The 19865-nt window shown below is 44.4% G+C and overlaps 1 protein-coding gene across 1 annotated transcript in view; it reads left to right on the top strand.

Moving 5' to 3' along the window:
• Window positions 1-19865, top strand: part of LOC106804687 (muscle calcium channel subunit alpha-1-like) — a 55637-nt gene that overhangs the window by 25089 nt on the left and 10683 nt on the right. The window contains exons 9-30 of the mRNA XM_014805964.1: window positions 862-1098; window positions 6503-6663; window positions 7148-7373; window positions 7827-8031; window positions 8384-8504; window positions 8949-9168; window positions 9503-9582; window positions 11090-11225; window positions 11616-11745; window positions 11948-12007; window positions 12227-12336; window positions 14432-14516; window positions 14839-14946; window positions 15158-15210; window positions 15494-15640; window positions 15900-16101; window positions 16526-16684; window positions 16936-17124; window positions 17430-17636; window positions 18044-18283; window positions 18542-18669; window positions 19253-19349. Of these exons, the coding sequence (XP_014661450.1) occupies window positions 862-1098; window positions 6503-6663; window positions 7148-7373; window positions 7827-8031; window positions 8384-8504; window positions 8949-9168; window positions 9503-9582; window positions 11090-11225; window positions 11616-11745; window positions 11948-12007; window positions 12227-12336; window positions 14432-14516; window positions 14839-14946; window positions 15158-15210; window positions 15494-15640; window positions 15900-16101; window positions 16526-16684; window positions 16936-17124; window positions 17430-17636; window positions 18044-18283; window positions 18542-18669; window positions 19253-19349 (3301 nt within the window). The remainder of the gene's footprint in view (window positions 1-861; window positions 1099-6502; window positions 6664-7147; window positions 7374-7826; window positions 8032-8383; window positions 8505-8948; window positions 9169-9502; window positions 9583-11089; window positions 11226-11615; window positions 11746-11947; window positions 12008-12226; window positions 12337-14431; window positions 14517-14838; window positions 14947-15157; window positions 15211-15493; window positions 15641-15899; window positions 16102-16525; window positions 16685-16935; window positions 17125-17429; window positions 17637-18043; window positions 18284-18541; window positions 18670-19252; window positions 19350-19865) is intronic.

Raw genomic sequence — 19865 nt, 5'->3', positions numbered from 1 at the left:
CGTAGTCGTGTGTGTGTGTGTGTGTCGTGTGTGTGTGTGTGTGTGTGTGTGTGTGTGTGTGTGTGTGTGCGTGCGTGCGTGCGTGCGTGTTTGTGTGTGTGTGTGCATGCGTGCGTGTTTGTGTGTCTGCACGCTCACATGGACATGTGCGTATGTGTGGGTGGATGGGGGTCGCTGGCGTGTGAGTGCTTGGGGGATTACCACATGTGCCAGAATGTTTTATCAATTTATAACTAGTCTCAAAACGCAAGCGGGCGTTCCATTAATGATGCGTTAATTCCACTTTTCGCTGCACAATTGTCTTCACAGCTGCAGCAGCTCGTGCTGTTGTTGTCTGTTGATGTGCCATTACCCGAGATCGTGTGACCTATGTGAATGCACAGACGCACATCTCTATAGTTCACCCCCTCTAATTCTAAGTAGTATTGTTATTGCCTTTATTACAGTACTTACGTACATGTATATACATGTATTCGTGATACGCATTGTGCAATAAAACATTAATTCACTCGCAATCGTAGCAAACCTAAGGGATCTGTGGTGAATTGGATCTACCTGTCTACTGTCAACATAATTTTTCTGTCAAATGAGCAACATGCATGTGGGAAGGGGTGAATTATGACAAATCACATATATTATTTGTCAATTTTGGTCAATTTGTCAATATTTATGATAATATTTGTCATTATTCACCGCTGATGTTAGCTCTAGTAATATAGCCTGCGTACAGTCGCCGCAGTACTGCCTGCGGCAACTGTACGCGGGCTATAGTACTAGAGCTACGCTGATGTGGGAATGGTACGATTAATGACATATATATGCTTACATCGTAACATGGAATGCTATCTCGTTTGCACGCAGTGAGTTTTCCAAGGAAAGAGAGAAGGCCAGAGCTAGAGGTGACTTCCAGAAGCTACGGGAGAAGAAGCAGATGGAGGAAGACCTGCGTGGGTACCTCGACTGGATCACGCAGGCTGAGGACATAGAGGAGGGTCGGGGAGAGAAGACAGAGGACGGCAACGCGATTGAAGATGAGGAAGAAGAGGGGGAGGAGGAGGAGGACGAGGACCCACGCATTATGTGGTTGAAAAGCAAGCAGTAAGCGAATGCTGTGAATGTGTGGCAGTGTTATGTTAGGTCACGTCAGTTTGTAAATTAAATCATTGCATATACGATTTATGATTTTCAATTAAGGAAAAGTTGGGGGAGAAAGAGTGAGGGACACAGAAGAGAGAGAGAGAGGAGAGAGAGAGAGAGAGGAGAGAGAGCGCGAGAGAGAGAGAGCGAGAGGAGTGAGAGAGGTGAGAGAAGAGGGGAGAGAGAGGAGGGGAGGTAGGGCAGGAGAGAGGGAGGAGGAGAGGAGGAAGAGGGGGGAGGAGAGGGAGGGAAAGGGAGTTACGAGAGAGCGGCAGCGAAGAGAGGTCGAGAAGGTGCTAAGCGATGACTACGAGCGGCATGCGAGACCGACCGGCGCACCGAGCAAGAAGGAGAGAGAGAGGAGAGAGAGAGAGGAGAGAGATGAGAGAGAAGGAGAGAGAGCGGGAGAGAGAAGAGAAGAGAGAGAGAGCATAAGAGGAGAGAAGAGAGGAAGGGTGAGACAAAAGCAAAACATTACAAGGGAGCCGACGAGGACCTGGCCGAGACCGAAGAAGGACGGATATGGAGTCTCCTAGAGAAGAGAGAAGAAGAAGCGAGCGGCGTGAGAGAGATAGGAGCGAACAAGGGCAAGCAGTGAGAGGAGTGGAGAAGTAGTCGAGGAGAGAGAGGGCAAGAGATCGCGCGTACGTACGTGAAACGCTGGAGCATTGTATATGCATGAAATCAGTGCACTGGAGGTAGGTGGTAGAGAGAGAGGAGTGTTTTAATTGAAAGGCTCTGCGCTGGCTAGGATACTCAGATTAACGCTTACCATGTAAACGATCGCATAACCAGAGGATGTCTTGTTTGGATGTAATGGCGATTCAACAGCGAGCTGAGGGCCTATAATTATTCATTCAAGACGGCTTCCCGCACAGGAACTGCGTGAACCCGTGCGAACACTGGAGTATTGGTGCGGCGCTTGCTTGCTTGTTGGTGGGCGAGTAAGACCACACGTGTGTCAAACGCAGTGTTATTAGATCCCGCCACCCTGTGTGTGTATGCGTGTGTGTGGTGTGGGGGGGGGGGACAGCAGCGGTAGGGGTGTTTGAGCTGAGGGCCTTGTTGTCTGGAATGTATTGGGTAGAAGCGCCAGGTGCACTCACAGTTGTCAATGTGCTGCTTGTCGTCCGTGGACGCGATGAAGGAAAGGGAGTGAGGAGTTAGTGGAAGAGATAAAATCACGGGTGTGGGCGCCGGAGGGCGTCGCGTACCTTGAGGTGAGGAGGGAGGAGGGAGAGGAGGGAGGGAGGAGGGGAGGAGGGGGAGGAGGAGGAGGAGGGGGAGGAGGGAGGAGTGTTTACGCCGGCCGGTTGTGTCTACTGCCGCCCAGCACGCGCACACACGGCGCGAACCTGGCCACCATAGAATGGACAGGATAGAGTCTCTAGAGAAACGCCTTGAGGTGAGGAGGGAGGAGGGAGAGGGAGGGAGGGAGAGGGAGGAGGGAGGAGGGAGGAAGGGGGAGGCAGGGGGCGAGGAGGAGGAGGGGGAAGGGAGGGAGGAGGAGGAAGGAGGAGGATGTGTTACGCACAGCGTGCTCTACCCTGCCGCGCCCAGCACCGCTACACACGCGGCCAACCTGGCCACCAAGAAGGACGGATAGAGTATCTAGAGAAACGCCGTAGAGGTGAGGAAGGGAGGAGGGAGGAGGGAGAGGGAGGAAGGAGGGGGGGCGGGGGAGGGAGGGAGGAAGGGGAGGAGGGAGGAGTGTTACCGCAGGTGCTCTCCTGCCGCCCAGCACCGCTACAACACGCGCCAGACCTGGCCACTCAAGAAGGACAGGATAGAGTCTCCTAGAGATACGCCTAGTCGGTGAGGAAGGGAGGAAGTGAGGGAGGAGGTTTAGGATCTTCTCTCTGGACCTCTCCCATCTTAATTACAGATCACTGTAGAGTCTCTCGTAGCCTCTCTCCCGTCCTCGTTCTCACCCTCTCTTTCTCTCCCGTCTTCCTTGGTCGTCTCTACTGCTTACTCTTACCGATCGCCTCGTTTCTTATCCCTCCTCCTTCCTCCCCTTTCTACCCTCTCTTTCTCTCCCCGTCTCCATTGCTCCTCCTTTACCTTTAACCATCCCTCTTTTTTACCGCTCTCCTTCTGCCCCTTCCCCGTCCCTCTCTAACTCTCCTTTCTCGCTCTCTGACATGCAGATCAACCGCGCCACATGAACGCGGGCCGCCAAGAGAGCGGCGCGGACGGAGAAGAAGTGAAGATCCTTCTGGGAGGATAACGTCCCGCGGCGCTCAGTCCTCGTGCGAGGCTGAGGGAGGCAAACGAACAGCTGGAGGCAGACGCGAAGATTGAGAGTGGAGAACGTTCACGCGACGCTGCGCAGACACGAAACGCGGTGGCATCGCCACGCCAGCTAGAGGTAAGGTAGTGACGGGAGGGAGAGGGAGAGGTAAGGGCAAGGGAGAGGGAGAGGAGGTAGGCAGAAGGGAGGAGGTAGGGCAGGGAAGGGAGAGGAGGAGGTAGGGGAGGGGAGAGGGGGGATGCAGGTAGGAGAGGGAGGAGGTAGGGCAGGGAAGAAGGGGGAGGTAGGGGACGGGCGGAGGTAGGGCAGGGAGAGTGGAGAGAGAGGTAGGGAGGGAGGCAGTAGGGCAAGGGAGGGAAGAGGAGGAGGTATGGGGAGTGGAGAGGGGTGAGGTAGGAGAGGAGGAGGTAGGGCAGGGAGAGGGGGAGGTAGGGGAGGGAGGAGGAAGGGCAGGGAGGGAGAGGAGGAGGTAGGGCAGGGAGAGGGGGAGGAGTAGGGCAGGGAGAGGGGGGAGGAGGTAGCCACAGCGGAAGGTAGGGCAGGGAGAGGGGAGGAGGTACAAGCAGGAGGAGGTAGGGCAGGGAGAGGGAGGAGGTAGCACAGGAGGGAGGTTAGGGCAGGGAGAGGAGGAGGTAACACAGGAGGAGGTAGGGGAGGGAGGGGAGAGGGCGAGGAGGTAAGCACGAACAGCCGTGGTGAGCGTCAGAGCTGAGGATGGTGTCTTGTTTCTGCAGGCTCTGACGGAGACGATCACGAGGCAGCAGGAGCGGGAGAGCGAGTTACAGCGACGCTAGACCAGCTGACGCAGACTCAAGGAAGGATGGTGTTGGGAAATATTGTAACGTGGCGACGCGGTCGCTGGCCACGAAAGCAGGTTTAGATGAGAGAGAGAGAAGAGAGAGAGAGAGAGAGAGAGACGGAAGAGAGAGAGAGAGAGAGAGAGAGCGAGGGAGAGCATGAGAGAGAGAGAGAGAAGAGAGAGAGAAAGAGAGAGAGAGAGAGGGAGAGAGAGAGAGAGAGAGAGAGAGAGAGAGAGAGAGAGAGAGTAGGGCATGAGAAGTAGGGGGGAATGAAGTGCAAGCTTGTACAGCAGCAATCGCGAGCGTGCGACACCAAAAACGTTAGCGCGTTGCAAAACACGGCCGCCACGAGCGACGAGAGGCTGTAACAGAGACGCAAGACGATGATTAACAAAGTGGATTGGTCGGAATACGCGCGAGCAGCGAGTCTTGCGTCTGTCTGTTGTTGCGCTGCGGCTGCTGCCTCAATCGCACACCAAAGCCTCCCGCATCATGCCGTATTAAATACTGGAATCGGGGGTTAATAGTGGCAAATGTTAATATAATAATGTCATTATTAACCGCTGCTAGAATCAAACTTTTCAAATCTCGCTTCCATGACTGGCGGATAAAAATCCGCCAGCGCTTCTTCGATAAGAATGAATTTTACGGATGTTTTTACAGTGCGGTTGTTGAGGCTGTCATATAACATGTGTTCGTCTCGAAGATGGCTGTAACATAGAGATGGGCAACCGTGTGTTGTGTCCCTATATTTGGATACACAATAGTGTCAAGTGTGTGAGGTTGCGATGATGTATTAGAGCAGTTATTTTAATTTATATGAAATTAGTTATTAAACTCGGTACACTCAAAATCATATCTTCTCCATGTAATTGCAGCAATTAATGCTCACGTTGACATCAGTAAATTTAACTGGGTGATATGTCTACACAAAAAGATGTATGTGCCTTTCATTTAACATGATGTAGAGGCATTCTGATTCTGACAGTGCATAGTTGGCCTACACTTCCACTCGCGTTACACTGGAACTGTCGAGCGCCTATAAAATACACTGCTTCAGAAATTCGATATTTAGCGTTCACACGAGAGAAATACGCGGTCCAAGAGATTCAGAATTTCTCAAGCACGGCAAATAATTCGGCATCTGGGAAGCCGCGTATTTCAACAAATACCGAATCTATTTAGATTCCGTATTTCTTGGACCGCGCATTTTGCCTCGTGTGAACGCTAAATACCGACTTTCTGGCTACGTGTGAACGCGGCTATTGTTATCATTATTGTTGTCATTTTTATTGCTGCTTTAATCAGTGTTATGATAGATACATGTTGTCATCATCATTATAATCATTGTCATCATCATTATAATCATTGTTATCACTAGCAGAAAGTATACCCGTGGAACCAGCAAATGTTGTCTTTAAATATAAACTCCATGTAAGTGACACAGATAAAGTTAAATATTTCATGTAACTGAAAAGAAAACCACTGCACTAGGTACAACAGAACACTGGCACAGCTACTGGCCACTGACTACTGTGTCAGTACGGTGTACGTCAAAGCAGAGTGAGCAGGGGGGAATCTGCAGTAGGGGGGGGGGGATCTGAGACGTAGCACCATCTATTGAGGAATAGATTTTTGTTTGAGCCAGAACCATCTCCCAGACGTGGTGATTCTGAATATGCTCATACGGCGGCAGTCAAGAGACGTAGTGTAATTCCCACGTATGTGATGTGGATCTGCTGTACGCACTGCCATCTATTGACGAATAGCATTTTTTCGAATTTTTGACTTAATACTTAAACTTTTTTAAATTTTTTTCTCAGCCAGAACCATCTCCCAGACGTGGTGATTCTGAATATATCTTCAGTTAGCGCGATTGAGTGACAAATCAGGGCGAAAAGCGAGGACAAACAAACACACACACACGCACACAAGATTAGCCAAATTATAGTATAGATTATTGTTATCATTGTTATTATTGTTATCATTATTGTTGTCATTTTCATTGCCGCTTTAATTAGTGTTATGATAGATAAGAGTTGTCATCATCATTATAATCATTGTCATCATCATTGTTAGAATTGTTATCATCATTGTTATCATTGTTATTATTGTTATCATCACTGTTGTCGTTTTCATTGTCGCTGTAATCAGTGTTATCATAGATGAGAGTTGTCATCATCTTTCATATCATTTCCATCATCGCTGTTATCGCCGTTGTTATAATTAATTCTATTCTTAGTCGATGAGAACGTGCGTTGCTACGTCTTCATTGTTGAAGATCGCCATCTCACCACGTTTTCCGCTGTAGCGCCGAGCTGCATCGCATCAACAAGCGCTGTCGGCGGATGTGTCGGCGCGCAGTCAAGTCGCAGGCGTTCTACTGGATCGTCATCATCATGGTGTTTCTCAACACGGCCGTGCAGGCGTCCGAGCATCACAACCAGCCGCCGTGGCTCGACCAGCTGCAGAGTAGGTGGCGCCGGCGGAGTCGCCGTAATTCTGGTGACACGCGTTGTTCTGATACTGAGACAGTTGTTTTGAACGAGAATGACGAATTTATCACTTAAAATAAATTAAGTTAAATAAAAATCTTAAATCTTAAATAATAATTCAAATTTATTTCAAATTTAGTTAAATTTGAAAAAATATATATATGTCAAAAACTTTTATCACTACCATCGGTTTGCATGCTATTTGGAGCATGTCAACCTATATTCCTGCTACATTGAGCAAACCGTGTAGTTAAATGATCATAAGGCATAGCAATGACACTCAATCGAGCTTAGCTGTAACATGTCAGCGGACGATGTGCAATGCACTTCACTGGTTTTCAATAACGTTTAGCGTCGCACCATCCCAGCGCGTGACGGAAGATGCCGTGTTAGATATCGATGTACGTGCTTCGAGATCGGATTTCTTCGCTCGGACGCTCGCGTCGCTCTGTGTGTTGCAGCCGTCACCAACCTGGTGTTCCTGTCCGGCTTCACGTTGGAGATGATCGTGAAGATGTACAGCCTCGGCTTCCAGTCGTACTTTGTGTCGCAGTTCAACCGCTTCGACTGCGCGATCGTCCTCGGCAGCATCGTTGAGTCGGCGCTCATCTTCAAGCACGTGATGCCACCGCTCGGCATCAGTGTGCTGCGATGCGTGCGCCTCCTCCGCGTCTTCAAGTTCACCAGGTGACTGATAACACCGGTGGCCGACGGCCGCCGTGTTTTTACCGGGGAGCGGTGGAAAGGAAGGCAGGCTCACGCGCTAGAATTCGCGAGGCGTCATATTCGCGAAGTGTTCTATCCGTGAAGGCCGTTTTGTCTTGTTTGTCCATCTATACGTCTGAATCCGTGGGAATTAATCTGTTGTTTTTACGCATGTGTTGACGTGTACCATTGTGATGTTTCTACAAGCTTGACAGCGACAGTGTCAAGTGACAAACGTCACAGTATTGTTGAGCGTGTTGGTTGCCTTGCTTAAAGCTTATTAGGCATCCTGTATCTAAATACATTTAAGGTATTTCATTCCACATCAATGATTTCCAAACACAGACATGTTCATTGTGAACTACGAAGTAAGTAATTGCTACCTAATTTCAGCTCCTAATGAAGTGCTAACTTATCTCTCTCTCTCTGTGATAGGTACTGGCAGTCGCTGAGTAACCTGGTGGCATCTCTGCTTAACTCACTACGCTCCATCGCCAGTCTGCTGCTGCTGCTGTTTCTCTTCATCCTCATCTTTGCCTTGCTCGGCATGCAACTGTTCGGAGGCAAATTCAACTTTGCGGATGGAACGCCACGCAGTAACTTTGACAGTTTCATACAGGCTCTGCTCACAGTGTTCCAGGTGTGTGTCCGTGCTTGCGTGGGTGCGTGCGTGCGTGGTTTCGTACGTGCGTGCGTGCGTGCGGGCGTGCGTGCGAGCGTGTGTCCCATTCACTTACCTTGCCAGAACAATTCACGTTCAGATTTGTGACTATGCATGTAATCAGTATACAGTTGCATTGAAATAAATCGGCACGATATGTAAGCAGTTAGTGAGTAAACGTAGCAAATATTTTCTGCGAGATGTTTTTAGAAGGCTGTAATGCACAAAACCTGCAAATCTACACACACTTACACTTTTGTCTATTTTATGTGAGCGTGCTATATGTGTACTTGGGGGATTTACCAGCCAAATATGTTTTTTTTCTTCACAGATCCTAACTGGTGAGGATTGGAACGCAGTAATGTACGATGGGATTCAGGCGTACGACGGAATCGGCGGTGTAGGTGGTGTAGTCAGTCTCTACTTCATAGTGCTCTTCATATGTGGCAACTGTATCCTGTTCATGCAAACCAAAACTGAAAGCTGTTATCAGCGTGTGCCGTGTGATAATTTACATTCATCGTTACCCGTATATATATACAGTCGAACCTATTTGTAGATCAATCAAAGGAAACCAAAAATCTTTCTTCACGGTTAGATGTTTATTCCGTAGAGGTGAGCATCAACACAGGTTTTACTGTACACAGTTGATAACTCTTATATATGACATATATACGTGGCACTGTGGCACATATGGCACTGTTTTTCTTGCGTTTGCCAGTTGTCAAGTAAGTACAATAATTTCTGCCAAGCATACCTATGTTTCCTGTGTGTGATTTGTAACTTGTGATGATAATTAATGTACGTAACAAAATGCCTCTGGTCATCAGAATAATCGTATCGAATAGCGTCGAATCGTCTGTATTTCTGGGGAACTTCCTTAAGCGATTGTCCAGATATTCTGCTGAATGTCTTCTTGGCTATTGCCGTGGATAACCTGGCTGATGCTGAGAGTCTCACCAGCATAGAGAAGCAAGAGGAGCAGGATAAGAAGGACGAGAAGGGAAAGAAAGAGAAGAAGAAGGCTGAATCGGCTGAGAAGCTAGAGGTGGAGAAGGAGAATGCGAAAGGAGAAAACCAGAGCTCTGATGCGCTGAAAGTCAACATTGAGATTGAGTAAGGGCCGATCGAGCGGTTTGCTCTGTCGATATATAATCGTCACATTCTGTTTCATTATATTACGTTCCATTTCATTACAATTATGTTAGTTTCTGTTTCAATTTTACCCCCAATTTAATCCAACATTTGATTAAATAATTTGAAAACAGATGTACGTAGCTATGTACACCGTGTATGTATCGTGGATACCCAGTGCTATATGATTCACAAGTAGTTCAATGCAAGGGTTTCTTAATAATCGGGGAATCTATTCAATTGCATATATGTGTGAATTTTGCAATCCTTCAGTCTGTTTGGGTCAGTTTGTTTTAATTTTAAGAATCTGTTGTAGGTCGACGGATACGTTTACTGAGAATGGAGCACCACCACGGCAAGTAGATGGCACTGGCAATATTCAGGACAAGAACTCTGGTAAAATTGCAAAATTCGTTATCATCCTCATCGGAATTTCTTCTATTTGACGACGAAACGAAGGCATCGTTTCTGCTCTTCATCGAAACGTGTGCAATGCATGTTGGCCGCATCTGATGCATGTGTGAGTGCATTATCATGGTGATATCTCCGGCTCATGTGATACACTCATTTACAGTTGGATGATGGCCTTTACGCACAATATGACTGCTGCGACACAGTTGATGTTTCGTAGCCACCTATACTGTTGACGTGCACTTATTATAGCATGCGTCCCTTTATCTTTCATACGAGTTGAGTAGACTGTGTGAGAATGTCAGTCGTAAATGTCTAATGGCATTTGCTCGTGTAATCTTATGCACTACAAACGATCGAGGAAAGTGTATCTTCGTGCGGCCGAGTGTTGGTCCACTCGGCGAGTCATGGCTCTACGTACGTAGCTGGTTTACACGATATTCTCCTCGGATATTTTCCTCACCGTGATATTTCCTCAGTGGCATGAATTGCTGGGGGTGGGGGTTGTGTGTTACTCTGTCCAGATGTACTTCTCGCAGCCACGCGTCATCATAGATCTGAGCTGACTAATTAGTAGTCACTCGTGCGCGGAGCAGTGCTCGGGAGTTACGCCTGAGTTTTTAGCATAAATAAATTGCTTTCATCTTGGGATTTGGCTCTCATTTCATATGTGAGCAGGACGTAGTAGTGGCTAGATGGGGACCGTGGTTACAGATATCATTCTAGCTCGCCTGCGTGCGTTCGTGCGTGCGAACTTGCGTGCAAGCTTGCGTGCATGCGTGCGAGCATGCGTACCTGCGTGCCTGCGTGCGTGCGTGCGTGCGTGCGTGCGTGCGTGCATGCGCGTGTTCACCAGCAAGCGGCTGGTTTAATGAGCGTCTGTCACAGCAGAAGTATGCGCAGCTCGCGCTTTGATTACTATGACGTTTTTGCTATTGAGTCAAGAGTCGGATGTCAGACAGTCAGATGGCATCCGAGGCACGCTGCGTATCAATCGGTGCTCGCGTACTGAACTCGCATTTTAAGTGCAAGGCCGGATTGATGCACTAAAAGCAAACCTACTATTAATCGTGTCAGTCTATTTGGCTCTCCCTGGAACACTTGGAAAACTCTCCGCTGCATTATTATTACAAGATGAAGCAGCAACGGCAACACTTTTGCCGTTTATGCGCAATAATATGTATCGTCATGATTCCTCAGGGACAGATCAGTTAGTTTACGAACACTACCTTAACTACACACTACTTAAGCAATACTACTTAAGCAAACCTACTTAACAACACTATTAAGCAAAAATACTTAACAACACTACTAAAGCAAACTACAACACTACTTAAATCAAAACCTGAGTGGTAGTACGTACGTACGTAGTAAGTGCTCTCCACTTGCGTTTTACAAACTCGATGGTCGAGATCGTACGATATACCTTTGGAGAACTGCTTGCGCGTGAGCCGTGGGAGAGACGGGTAACCGTGCGTGTTGTCTCTTGCAGAGGACAAGGCAGAGGAGACGTCTACGACGGGGTACACTGGTGCCAGGCCGAGGCGTCTCTCACAGCTGCAAGTCAAGACGAAGGAGAAGCCCATCCCGCCCTACTCGTCACTGTTTGTCTTCGAACCCGACAACAAGTAAGTCCGAGTGGGCAGCGACGACGTCACGACGGAATTCGGGCGCCGTCGTGTGTCGGCGGATGAAGTTTTACATTATAAAATAAGTTTATTATAATATAATCAGGAGTGAATAATAATAGATCTGTTATTATTCACTCGTGATGTAATAAAGTTTTACGTTAATTATGGTAAAAATGTCCTGTTTTTTGTATTGTGAACTATTTCTGTCCCTGCTACATTAATTAACGGTTGATGGGGTTCTGGCAATTAACTGTGAGATGAGAGTGCACAGACGTTTGTGTGCAAAAATGATTGTTACAATTAAACAAAATTCAGCGTTGTTCCTTTCTTTCGCCTTCTGAGAGAGCAGTCGTGAACCTCATGCTAACGTTGTGTTTTCTCGTGCAGATTTAGAATATTCACACATAAGGTGTGCACACACAAGTACTTTGGCAACACTGTGCTGGCTTGCATTATGGTGTCCAGTGCACTCTTGGCGTGTGAAGATCCCACACAAGTTTACCTTGTCCGAAACAAGGTAAAATACAGAATGACTAAATATACACTATTGTTGTTGTTGTTAATATTATTATTATTATTATTATTATTATTAATATTGTTATTATTACTGTTTTATTATTATATGTTGTTATGACTAATTATTCATTAAATCATAATATGTCTATGAAAACCACTGTATATATTAATATATACACCTATCATTTAATTCATGTTTACAGGTGTTGAATCAGTTTGATTACTTCTTCACGACACTTTTCACAATTGAAATTGTCATAAAGGTATGCCTTTATAGGTCAATATTATGGATATGCCCTTAGTTATTCAAATATTTGCTTTTTGTATGTATGATATCTCATATTATTTTCTTCTGAGCAAAATTTTCACCTATAAGCCAAGGCTTAGAATTTCGCATTTCCAAACTAATTCGAGGAATGCAAGCCGACGATCGTGTTTTTGATCGTGATCCTAAGGCGTGTTTGGCCATCGCATGGTTTCAGTTGATAACGTACGGAGTCGTGCTGCATCCAGACTCGTTCTGCAGAAGCGTGTTTAATATGCTGGATGTACTCGTCGTTGTCGTCTCCTTCCTCTCCATGGGCCTCACGTCGTAAGTATTCATCTTTCTCTCTCTCTCTTTCTCTCTCTCTCTCTCTCTCTCTCTCTCTCAGCCCCTTCACGCTATAATATACTGTATGTTATATACATATATATATATATATATATATATATATATATATATATATACATATATAGTTACTTATTACTTGTTACTCATTACTAATTATAATCATGTATGATACTTGCAACTTAATTGTTATTAACGCACGAAGGGTCGTTTTCGTATCAGGTACTACATATATGTACCCGAGGTAGTTTTAGGTTGTTTAGTATTATCAGGAGCTAATAATGACAAATTTATTCAAATGACAAATTTATTCAAAAATGACAAAATACAAATATATTTATTGTACTGTACTTGCGACTTGCAACGAATTCATGCTGCGTGATGCTTGCAATTTGTTACTGACTATTGAGATATAATCCGTCGTCACTATGAATGCAGAGTAATGTCGTTTCCTGTATTCCAGTAACAACAAACTAGAAACGTAATTAGAACTCTGTCTAGTTCTCAGTTGGCACTGTTACGTGTTCAATGATTCTAGCAGTTTTCTTGATTTTGCCCCCCAGTGCTTTACTACTAGATGTGCTGCACACGTAATCACTTACTGTCAAGGCAAATAATATAAATGGTCATAATGCTCTATTCCATTACGTAATTACTAATAAATGAAGATAATACGACTTGCCATTTGATGCCTCAGATGAAAATTCAGAATCAAATGCACTTTGCTAGAGATCGGTCTATTAATGTTTACTCTTACTAACAAATATGAGTTGATGCTTTACAGTCAGTCACGTTCATGTGACTCCATGCTAATTGCAATACGACCTTCATAAATTATAAACGATTTATATAGACACTCTATGGTGTTGTTGTTCGCAACACGAGTGTGTTGGTGATATACTAGTTGGTGTAAGACTGATGTAACTGAAAGCTTGTTTTGCTGGCCACCTTGTGCTGACTATAGCTGTCTTGGTGAGTTACGCAGGCATGGCTAAGTTAAAAGTAGCGGAGTAGCTATAGAGATTGCACCGTGTAACATCCACGTATAATACGTACAGCTGTTAATATCTATGCACTTTTATCCTTACATGTCATATATATGTATATATATATACATATATATATAATCTATCCCAAAGTAGTTTTTTTAGTATATATACTATATTTTAAGTTCATGTCACCCTTGTGTGTGTGCACTGATCCAAGCTGATCACTATAGTACTTTCTCTATGGATGTGTATATCGGTCTTCCCAAGACATGATAAAGATGTTTAGTGTAAATGGGTTTATAATGTTGTACGTGTTTCATGAAATTCAATCGTTGAACTATTTCCTGCCCTGTACGTCTCAGTTGCTACGTTTATTTAACCAGTTACTTTGATTGAATGTAATATCACAATACTCTTCACTTGTAGCAATGATGACTTAAGAATATCCACTGTATATACAGGGGCAGAAATTAACGTTTGAACACGGGAGTCCAACGGACTCCCTGTCCGCAGTCTGAGGTTCAAAATTAAAGATATTAACAATAACGCATGTGCTTATTTTTAAGATTCATGCAGTTGCACGTCTGCCAAATTTTATTGGGACATTAGCTGAAAAAATACGGTAATTCTGCTAGGCCGTGTTACGGAACGAACTAGTTGGTATCGCAGAATTTTCAGGGAGTCCGACAGTAAATCGGGGAGTATTTGACTCCGGACTCCCGTTAATTTGCACCTGCATATATTCTGTCGAATAAGAAATTATTAACTAACTAATTGGCATTTTAAAATTATGTATAGATTATTAGGCTTTGTAATCTTTTGGAGTATCTAATGTAACTTGTCAGTGTACATGTATATCAGGTTGATCATAATATTGCAGTGTGTATGCATACATACTAATTACACTGCACGTATTGTATTAGATGTGTATTTGTATTTCACGAGTCGTTCAGCACAGAGAAGCTCTCAGTTTATGATAACTTAATCACACCACTGCATGCACTCCGCATTTCTACTCAGATTCTCTGATGCTCTCTGTATCATCATTGTCGTGTTCACATCATGGCTACATCTTTTTTCTCGTCAAGGGACTTCATCTCCGTGATCAAGATTCTACGTATGCTAAGAGTTCTGCGTCCTCTCAGGGCTATCAATCGAGCAAAGGGGCTCAAGGTTTGTGCTTGTTTCATACAGACTGCTATCAGTCAACACATGCGCGTGCAAAGTACAGGCAACAGAGTTGTGTTAGCATCCGTTCGTAGCTACATTTGCCTTCCTTCTTCTAATCAGTTTGTATTTAAAGAATTATGCATAGTATACCGTATTCTTGTGGAGGCTCGAGATGAAATGCTTTAGTAACAGTAACACCAAAGTTTAGCTAGATATTTCACTTATATCAGAAGCTTGCTCATAATGGTTGTGTGCCGTAGCTATTTCCCAGTAGGCGTCTGTGGCTCTACGGTGTTTATGTGATGTTCTCTTGTTTGTTCGGCAGCACGTTGTTCAGTGCGTCATCGTGGCGGTGCGAACCATCGGTAACATCATGCTCGTCATGTTTCTGCTGCAGTTCATGTTCGCCTGCATAGGTGTTCAGCTGTTCAAGGTGAATTCAAGGTCATCCAACCTGTATATAGTAATCTAGTAGCAATGAAATTCGATCATGTCTGATAATGCCGTCACTCTTTATTAGCCATGTCAAATTTCCCATTATTGATTAATGAACATTTTGTGGGTAATGTCATGTAGAAGGGTGTACTGTGTCGACTGTCCAGTACAACGTTGTCACAATGTGAGCACACTACAATGTCTTGCAGGGCAAGCTATTCCAGTGCTCAGATCCATCGAAAATGACGGAGGAGACGTGTGTGTGAGTATATAATCTGACACTGCAAAGTTCCTGTTCCTTAATTGCTTCTGAGAAGATGTGGTAGTGGCCTTCGTGCTAATTTCGAATGATTTGGAAAGTGTGTTTTTCTTTGTATAAGTGATTACTGAATCTGCTACCTGTGTGAATACAGCTTAAAAACTGCTAGTTTTAATCATTTCTACATGTCAGATTAGGAAGTCATTTGAAGAGAACATTTGAAAGATAATAGAGCAAAAGATAATGTGAAAGTTTATTTCGACTTCATTTCACAATTTTCTTGCAGCGGACAATTTTTCGAGTACAATGAGGGTGATATTAACAAGCCAGAGGTGGCCGACAGAGAGTGGACCAACAGTGACTACAATTTTGATCACGTCAGTAATGCTCTGCTGGCATTATTCACCGTCACGACATTCGAAGGATGGCCGTTGTACGTTTACCATCGTTTGTCTCACACACATTCAACATGAGTTCAAGAGATGTATAATATGTTAGGACTGTATATAGGCTCTTTCCAGTCATCATTTGAAGACTTCAGTATCTCGATACTCTCTGAATAAAATTGACATTATAGTTTCACTGTCACTGTTATTACTCGAATGCATTACACGTGCAAACTGGTTGGTTGCTATCTATGCTTGTACAAGAGTCGTGCGAAGGTGTCAGTGATTTTTCCCATTGACTGTCAGCCTTCTCTACGCATCGATTGACTCTCATGCGGAGAACATGGGCCCGATCAAGGACTACCGGCCGGCGGTGGCCATCTACTTCGTCGCTTACATCATCGCAATCGCGTTCTTCATGGTGAACATATTTGTCGGCTTCGTCATCGTCACATTCCAGAGCGAGGGCGAGCAGGAGTACAAAAACTGTGAGCTGGACAAGAACCAGGTATTATCTCCTAATTATTATTATTATTATTATTATTATTATTATTATTATTATCAAAGTGGATCACGGCATTAGCCGGTGGCTTCTGGGTTGGCCGTGTCCCAACCTGAGACATAGGGATTCAATACAGAATTTTGTGCTTATTATTATTATTACTATTATTATTATTACTATTGTTATTATTATTATTATTATCAAAGTGGATCATGGCATTAGCCGGTGGCTTCTGGGTTGGCCGTGTCCCAACCTAAGACATAGGGATTCAATACAGAGTTTTGTGCTGATTATTATTACAATTATTATTATTATTATTATTATTATCCTTATCATAAGCATATTTTAAGTCATCATTGTATGCCACGAAGTAAAATTCTAGAGCATTTGTCATTTGTCACGCTATATGTCTCGTGATCTGTCCTTTCAGAGAAAGTGCGTGGAATTTGCGCTGAAAGCAAAGCCCATCAAGCGCTACATCCCAGAAAACAAGTTCCAATACAAGGTGTGGTGGGTGGTGACGTCACGTTGGTTTGAGTACACCATATTTGTCATGATTCTCTTGAACACGATCGCATTAGCGATGAAGGTGAGTGAATGATGTAGCGACAGTTCTAATTTGTTACTCGCTCTCATTTTCATTCTGATATTTTATTCGTTCATTTCACCCGCAAATGTGTTGTACCGTAATCCCTTTGATGTTGTACGAACGATTCACGTCGTAGTCCAGTTCTCCCAACCTGTTTCTCCAGTCTGGTTCCCACAATCTGTTATTCCAATTCTCTGCCACTCTCTAATCCTGCTCTCTTCCACTCACTAATCCGGCTTTCTCTGCGACAGTTTCACGGTCAGCCAGAGAAGTACGAGGAAGGACTGAAGATCCTCAACCTGTTTTTCACGACGGTGTTCATCGCTGAGTTTATCCTGAAGCTGATGGCGTTCCGCTTCCGCAACTATTTTGGCGATCCCTGGAACGTGTTCGACTTTCTCATCGTTCTGGGCAGTATCATCGACATCATCGTAGAGAAGGTAGCTTTTTTTCATTTTATTAATCGCATTCTTCAAGAATCAATAATAAAACCTTTTTTTTGCCATATGGGTTATTTCCACCTCTTACTCTTTACTTTGTTTGAACATAAAATTACGAGCCATGTTGGTCTACGCTATATGCTATACGCACTCCTGTAAACGTGTAAACAACTTTCTGCCATACAGCCCAATTATTCCCACCTCTCACTATTTACTTTGTTTGACCGCAAAATTAAGAGTCTACGCAATATGCACTCGTGTAAACGTGTGTAAACAGCTGATGTGTGCTTTCATGTACAATGTAGGTGAGCGAGAACCAGGACGGCAACGACTTTGCCTTCAACATCACGTTCTTCCGGCTGTTTCGCGTCATGCGTCTTGTCAAGCTGCTGAGTAAGGGTGAGGGCATACGCACGCTGCTGTGGACCTTCATCAAGTCGTTCCAGGCGCTGCCCTACGTTGCCCTGCTCATCGTCATGCTGTTCTTCATCTACGCTGTCGTAGGCATGCAGGTAATTAATTAGTCGCTGGTAATTAATGCTGGGTGAATCTCGGGTAGTTAACACCAGGTAAAACACATAGATCTAGGTAAACATAGGTAATATTAGCTTCTAGGTAAAACCTACTTAATTCACTACAGCTAAAATCCAGGTAATTATCTCCAGATAAAACCTAGGTGATTAACTTCAGGTAAAACCCAGGTATTTAACCGCAGTACGAGGTGGAAATAATTAATCTTACGATGTTTATCTGGGTAATCCAAGGGTTAAAGCATTTGGTCATCATCACATGAACCCAAATTTCCTGAGAATTATTTGTGAAGAAATTTAATTACGTTGAACATGATGTACAATTAATTATTACATAAAAATTACATTAATCACATTCAACATGTGAACGTTCGTGAATCTCCCCACAGGTGTTCGGCAAGTTTAACCTCGACGACAGCGGCCACATCAACCGCAACAACAACTTCCAGACGTTTCCGATGGCGACGCTCGTGCTGTTTCGCTCGGCGACGGGCGAAGCGTGGCAGCTGATCATGCTGTCGTGCATCAACGCGCGCTGCTCCGACAACAAGCTGAGTGAGCCGCAGCCGTGCGGTCACGCCTTCTGCTACATCTACTTCATCACATTCTACATGATCTGCTCGTTCCTGGTGCGTCCGCGGGCGACGACTTCCCTCGGGAAGCCCTGCTCTTAGCTCCTGCTCCTAGCTCCTGTAGTTATTAGCTTTTCGTATAGCAGTCCCGCCTAGCGCGGCTCTTAGAAGTTGTTTTCTTCATTTACAGCTCACAGTATAGTGGATGCAGAAAGTATAACGTTTAACTAAGGTTGTCTGAAGATAAGTCAAAGTGAGATTAGTTAGATTAGTCAATTAAATGGGGTTAATGAAACGGGAACCACTTGATTTCAGATTATCAACTTGTTTGTGGCAGTCATCATGGATAATTTTGATTATCTGACACGTGATTGGTCCATTCTGGGTCCCCATCACTTGGATGAATTTGTGAGACTTTGGTCAGAGTATGATCCTGGTGCTAAGTAAGTCCTATCTCCTTTGGTCAGAGTATGATCCTGGTGCTAAGTAAGTTCTTTCCAATTTGGGAATTCTTTTGATTACTATAAGCTAGGAGAGGGTCTATGTTCCCCAGGGTACTGCCGGAACGTACCCTGGGTACGGTCCGGTATACCGGAACGTACCCTGGTACTATCTAATATGCTGGACTGTACCTCGCCTACTCCACTAACGATTCTAGGGAGTCGCCTACGCCTACTCCCTAACTCTAACTCTAACCCTAACCCTAAACCTAACCATAGCAAATAGTGACCAGGGTACGTTCCGGTATACCGGACCGTACCCAGGGTACGTTCTGGCAGTACTCTGGGGGACATAGACCCTATGAGCATAAGCTAGTCATTGCGTTTAAGAGCATCTATTAATTTGCTTTTCTTCTTGATTTATTTATTAGGTGCACACTTAACAATTAAATAATCCCATTGTCTAAACTAAGGATTGACCCTATCGACATTTGTGTTGGTCTAACTCAACGTTCTGATTCTCGGTCTTCTTATCTGTCTTGTGATGGGTGTTTATACATTCATTATTGTTGAATTCACATTTTAGGGGGAGAATCAAGCACTTGGATGTAGTAGCACTGTTGCGAAAAATTCAGCCACCTCTTGGGTTTGGAAAGCTCTGTCCCCACAGAACTGCCTGCAAGGTAGGTTCTTATACATATAACATGTATAAGAAGTGTAATTAACATATTAGTTATTTAACTTATATTTAAATGTAGTTATTAGTTATTTAACATATATATATTAACATATAGATGCTAGGCGAATGTACTGTGTACGATTTGAGCTCAAGTTGGTTGAGTTACGCGTAGTAAATCGTAGGTATTCTAAGGCTAGTAAATGACGAATTTCCCATGTTTATTGAAGTGACACTCCTTCCCTATTATCTACTTCTGATATATATACATCTGCATATATGCATATATATTATATATATATATATCGTGCGATAACTGATACGCAGCATTGATGACGATATGCCACTTGTCGTGTTTTTTTTTTGCACATCTCTTGTTTTTTGTAGAAACTTGTCACGATGAACATGACGCTGAACAGCGATGGTACGGTGATGTTCAACGCGACGTTGTTCGCACTTGTTCGAACCTCCCTGCGCATCAAGACAGATCGTGAGTTCCATATATAGCTATAACATCAACAAC

The sequence above is a fragment of the Priapulus caudatus genome, unplaced genomic scaffold, assembly GCF_000485595.1.
Source record: "Priapulus caudatus unplaced genomic scaffold, Priapulus_caudatus-5.0.1 Scaffold83, whole genome shotgun sequence".
Lineage (NCBI taxonomy): Eukaryota > Metazoa > Priapulida > Priapulimorpha > Priapulimorphida > Priapulidae > Priapulus > Priapulus caudatus.
The sequence above is the reverse complement of the archived record's forward strand: the minus strand, read 5'-3'. Positions and strand labels throughout refer to the sequence as shown.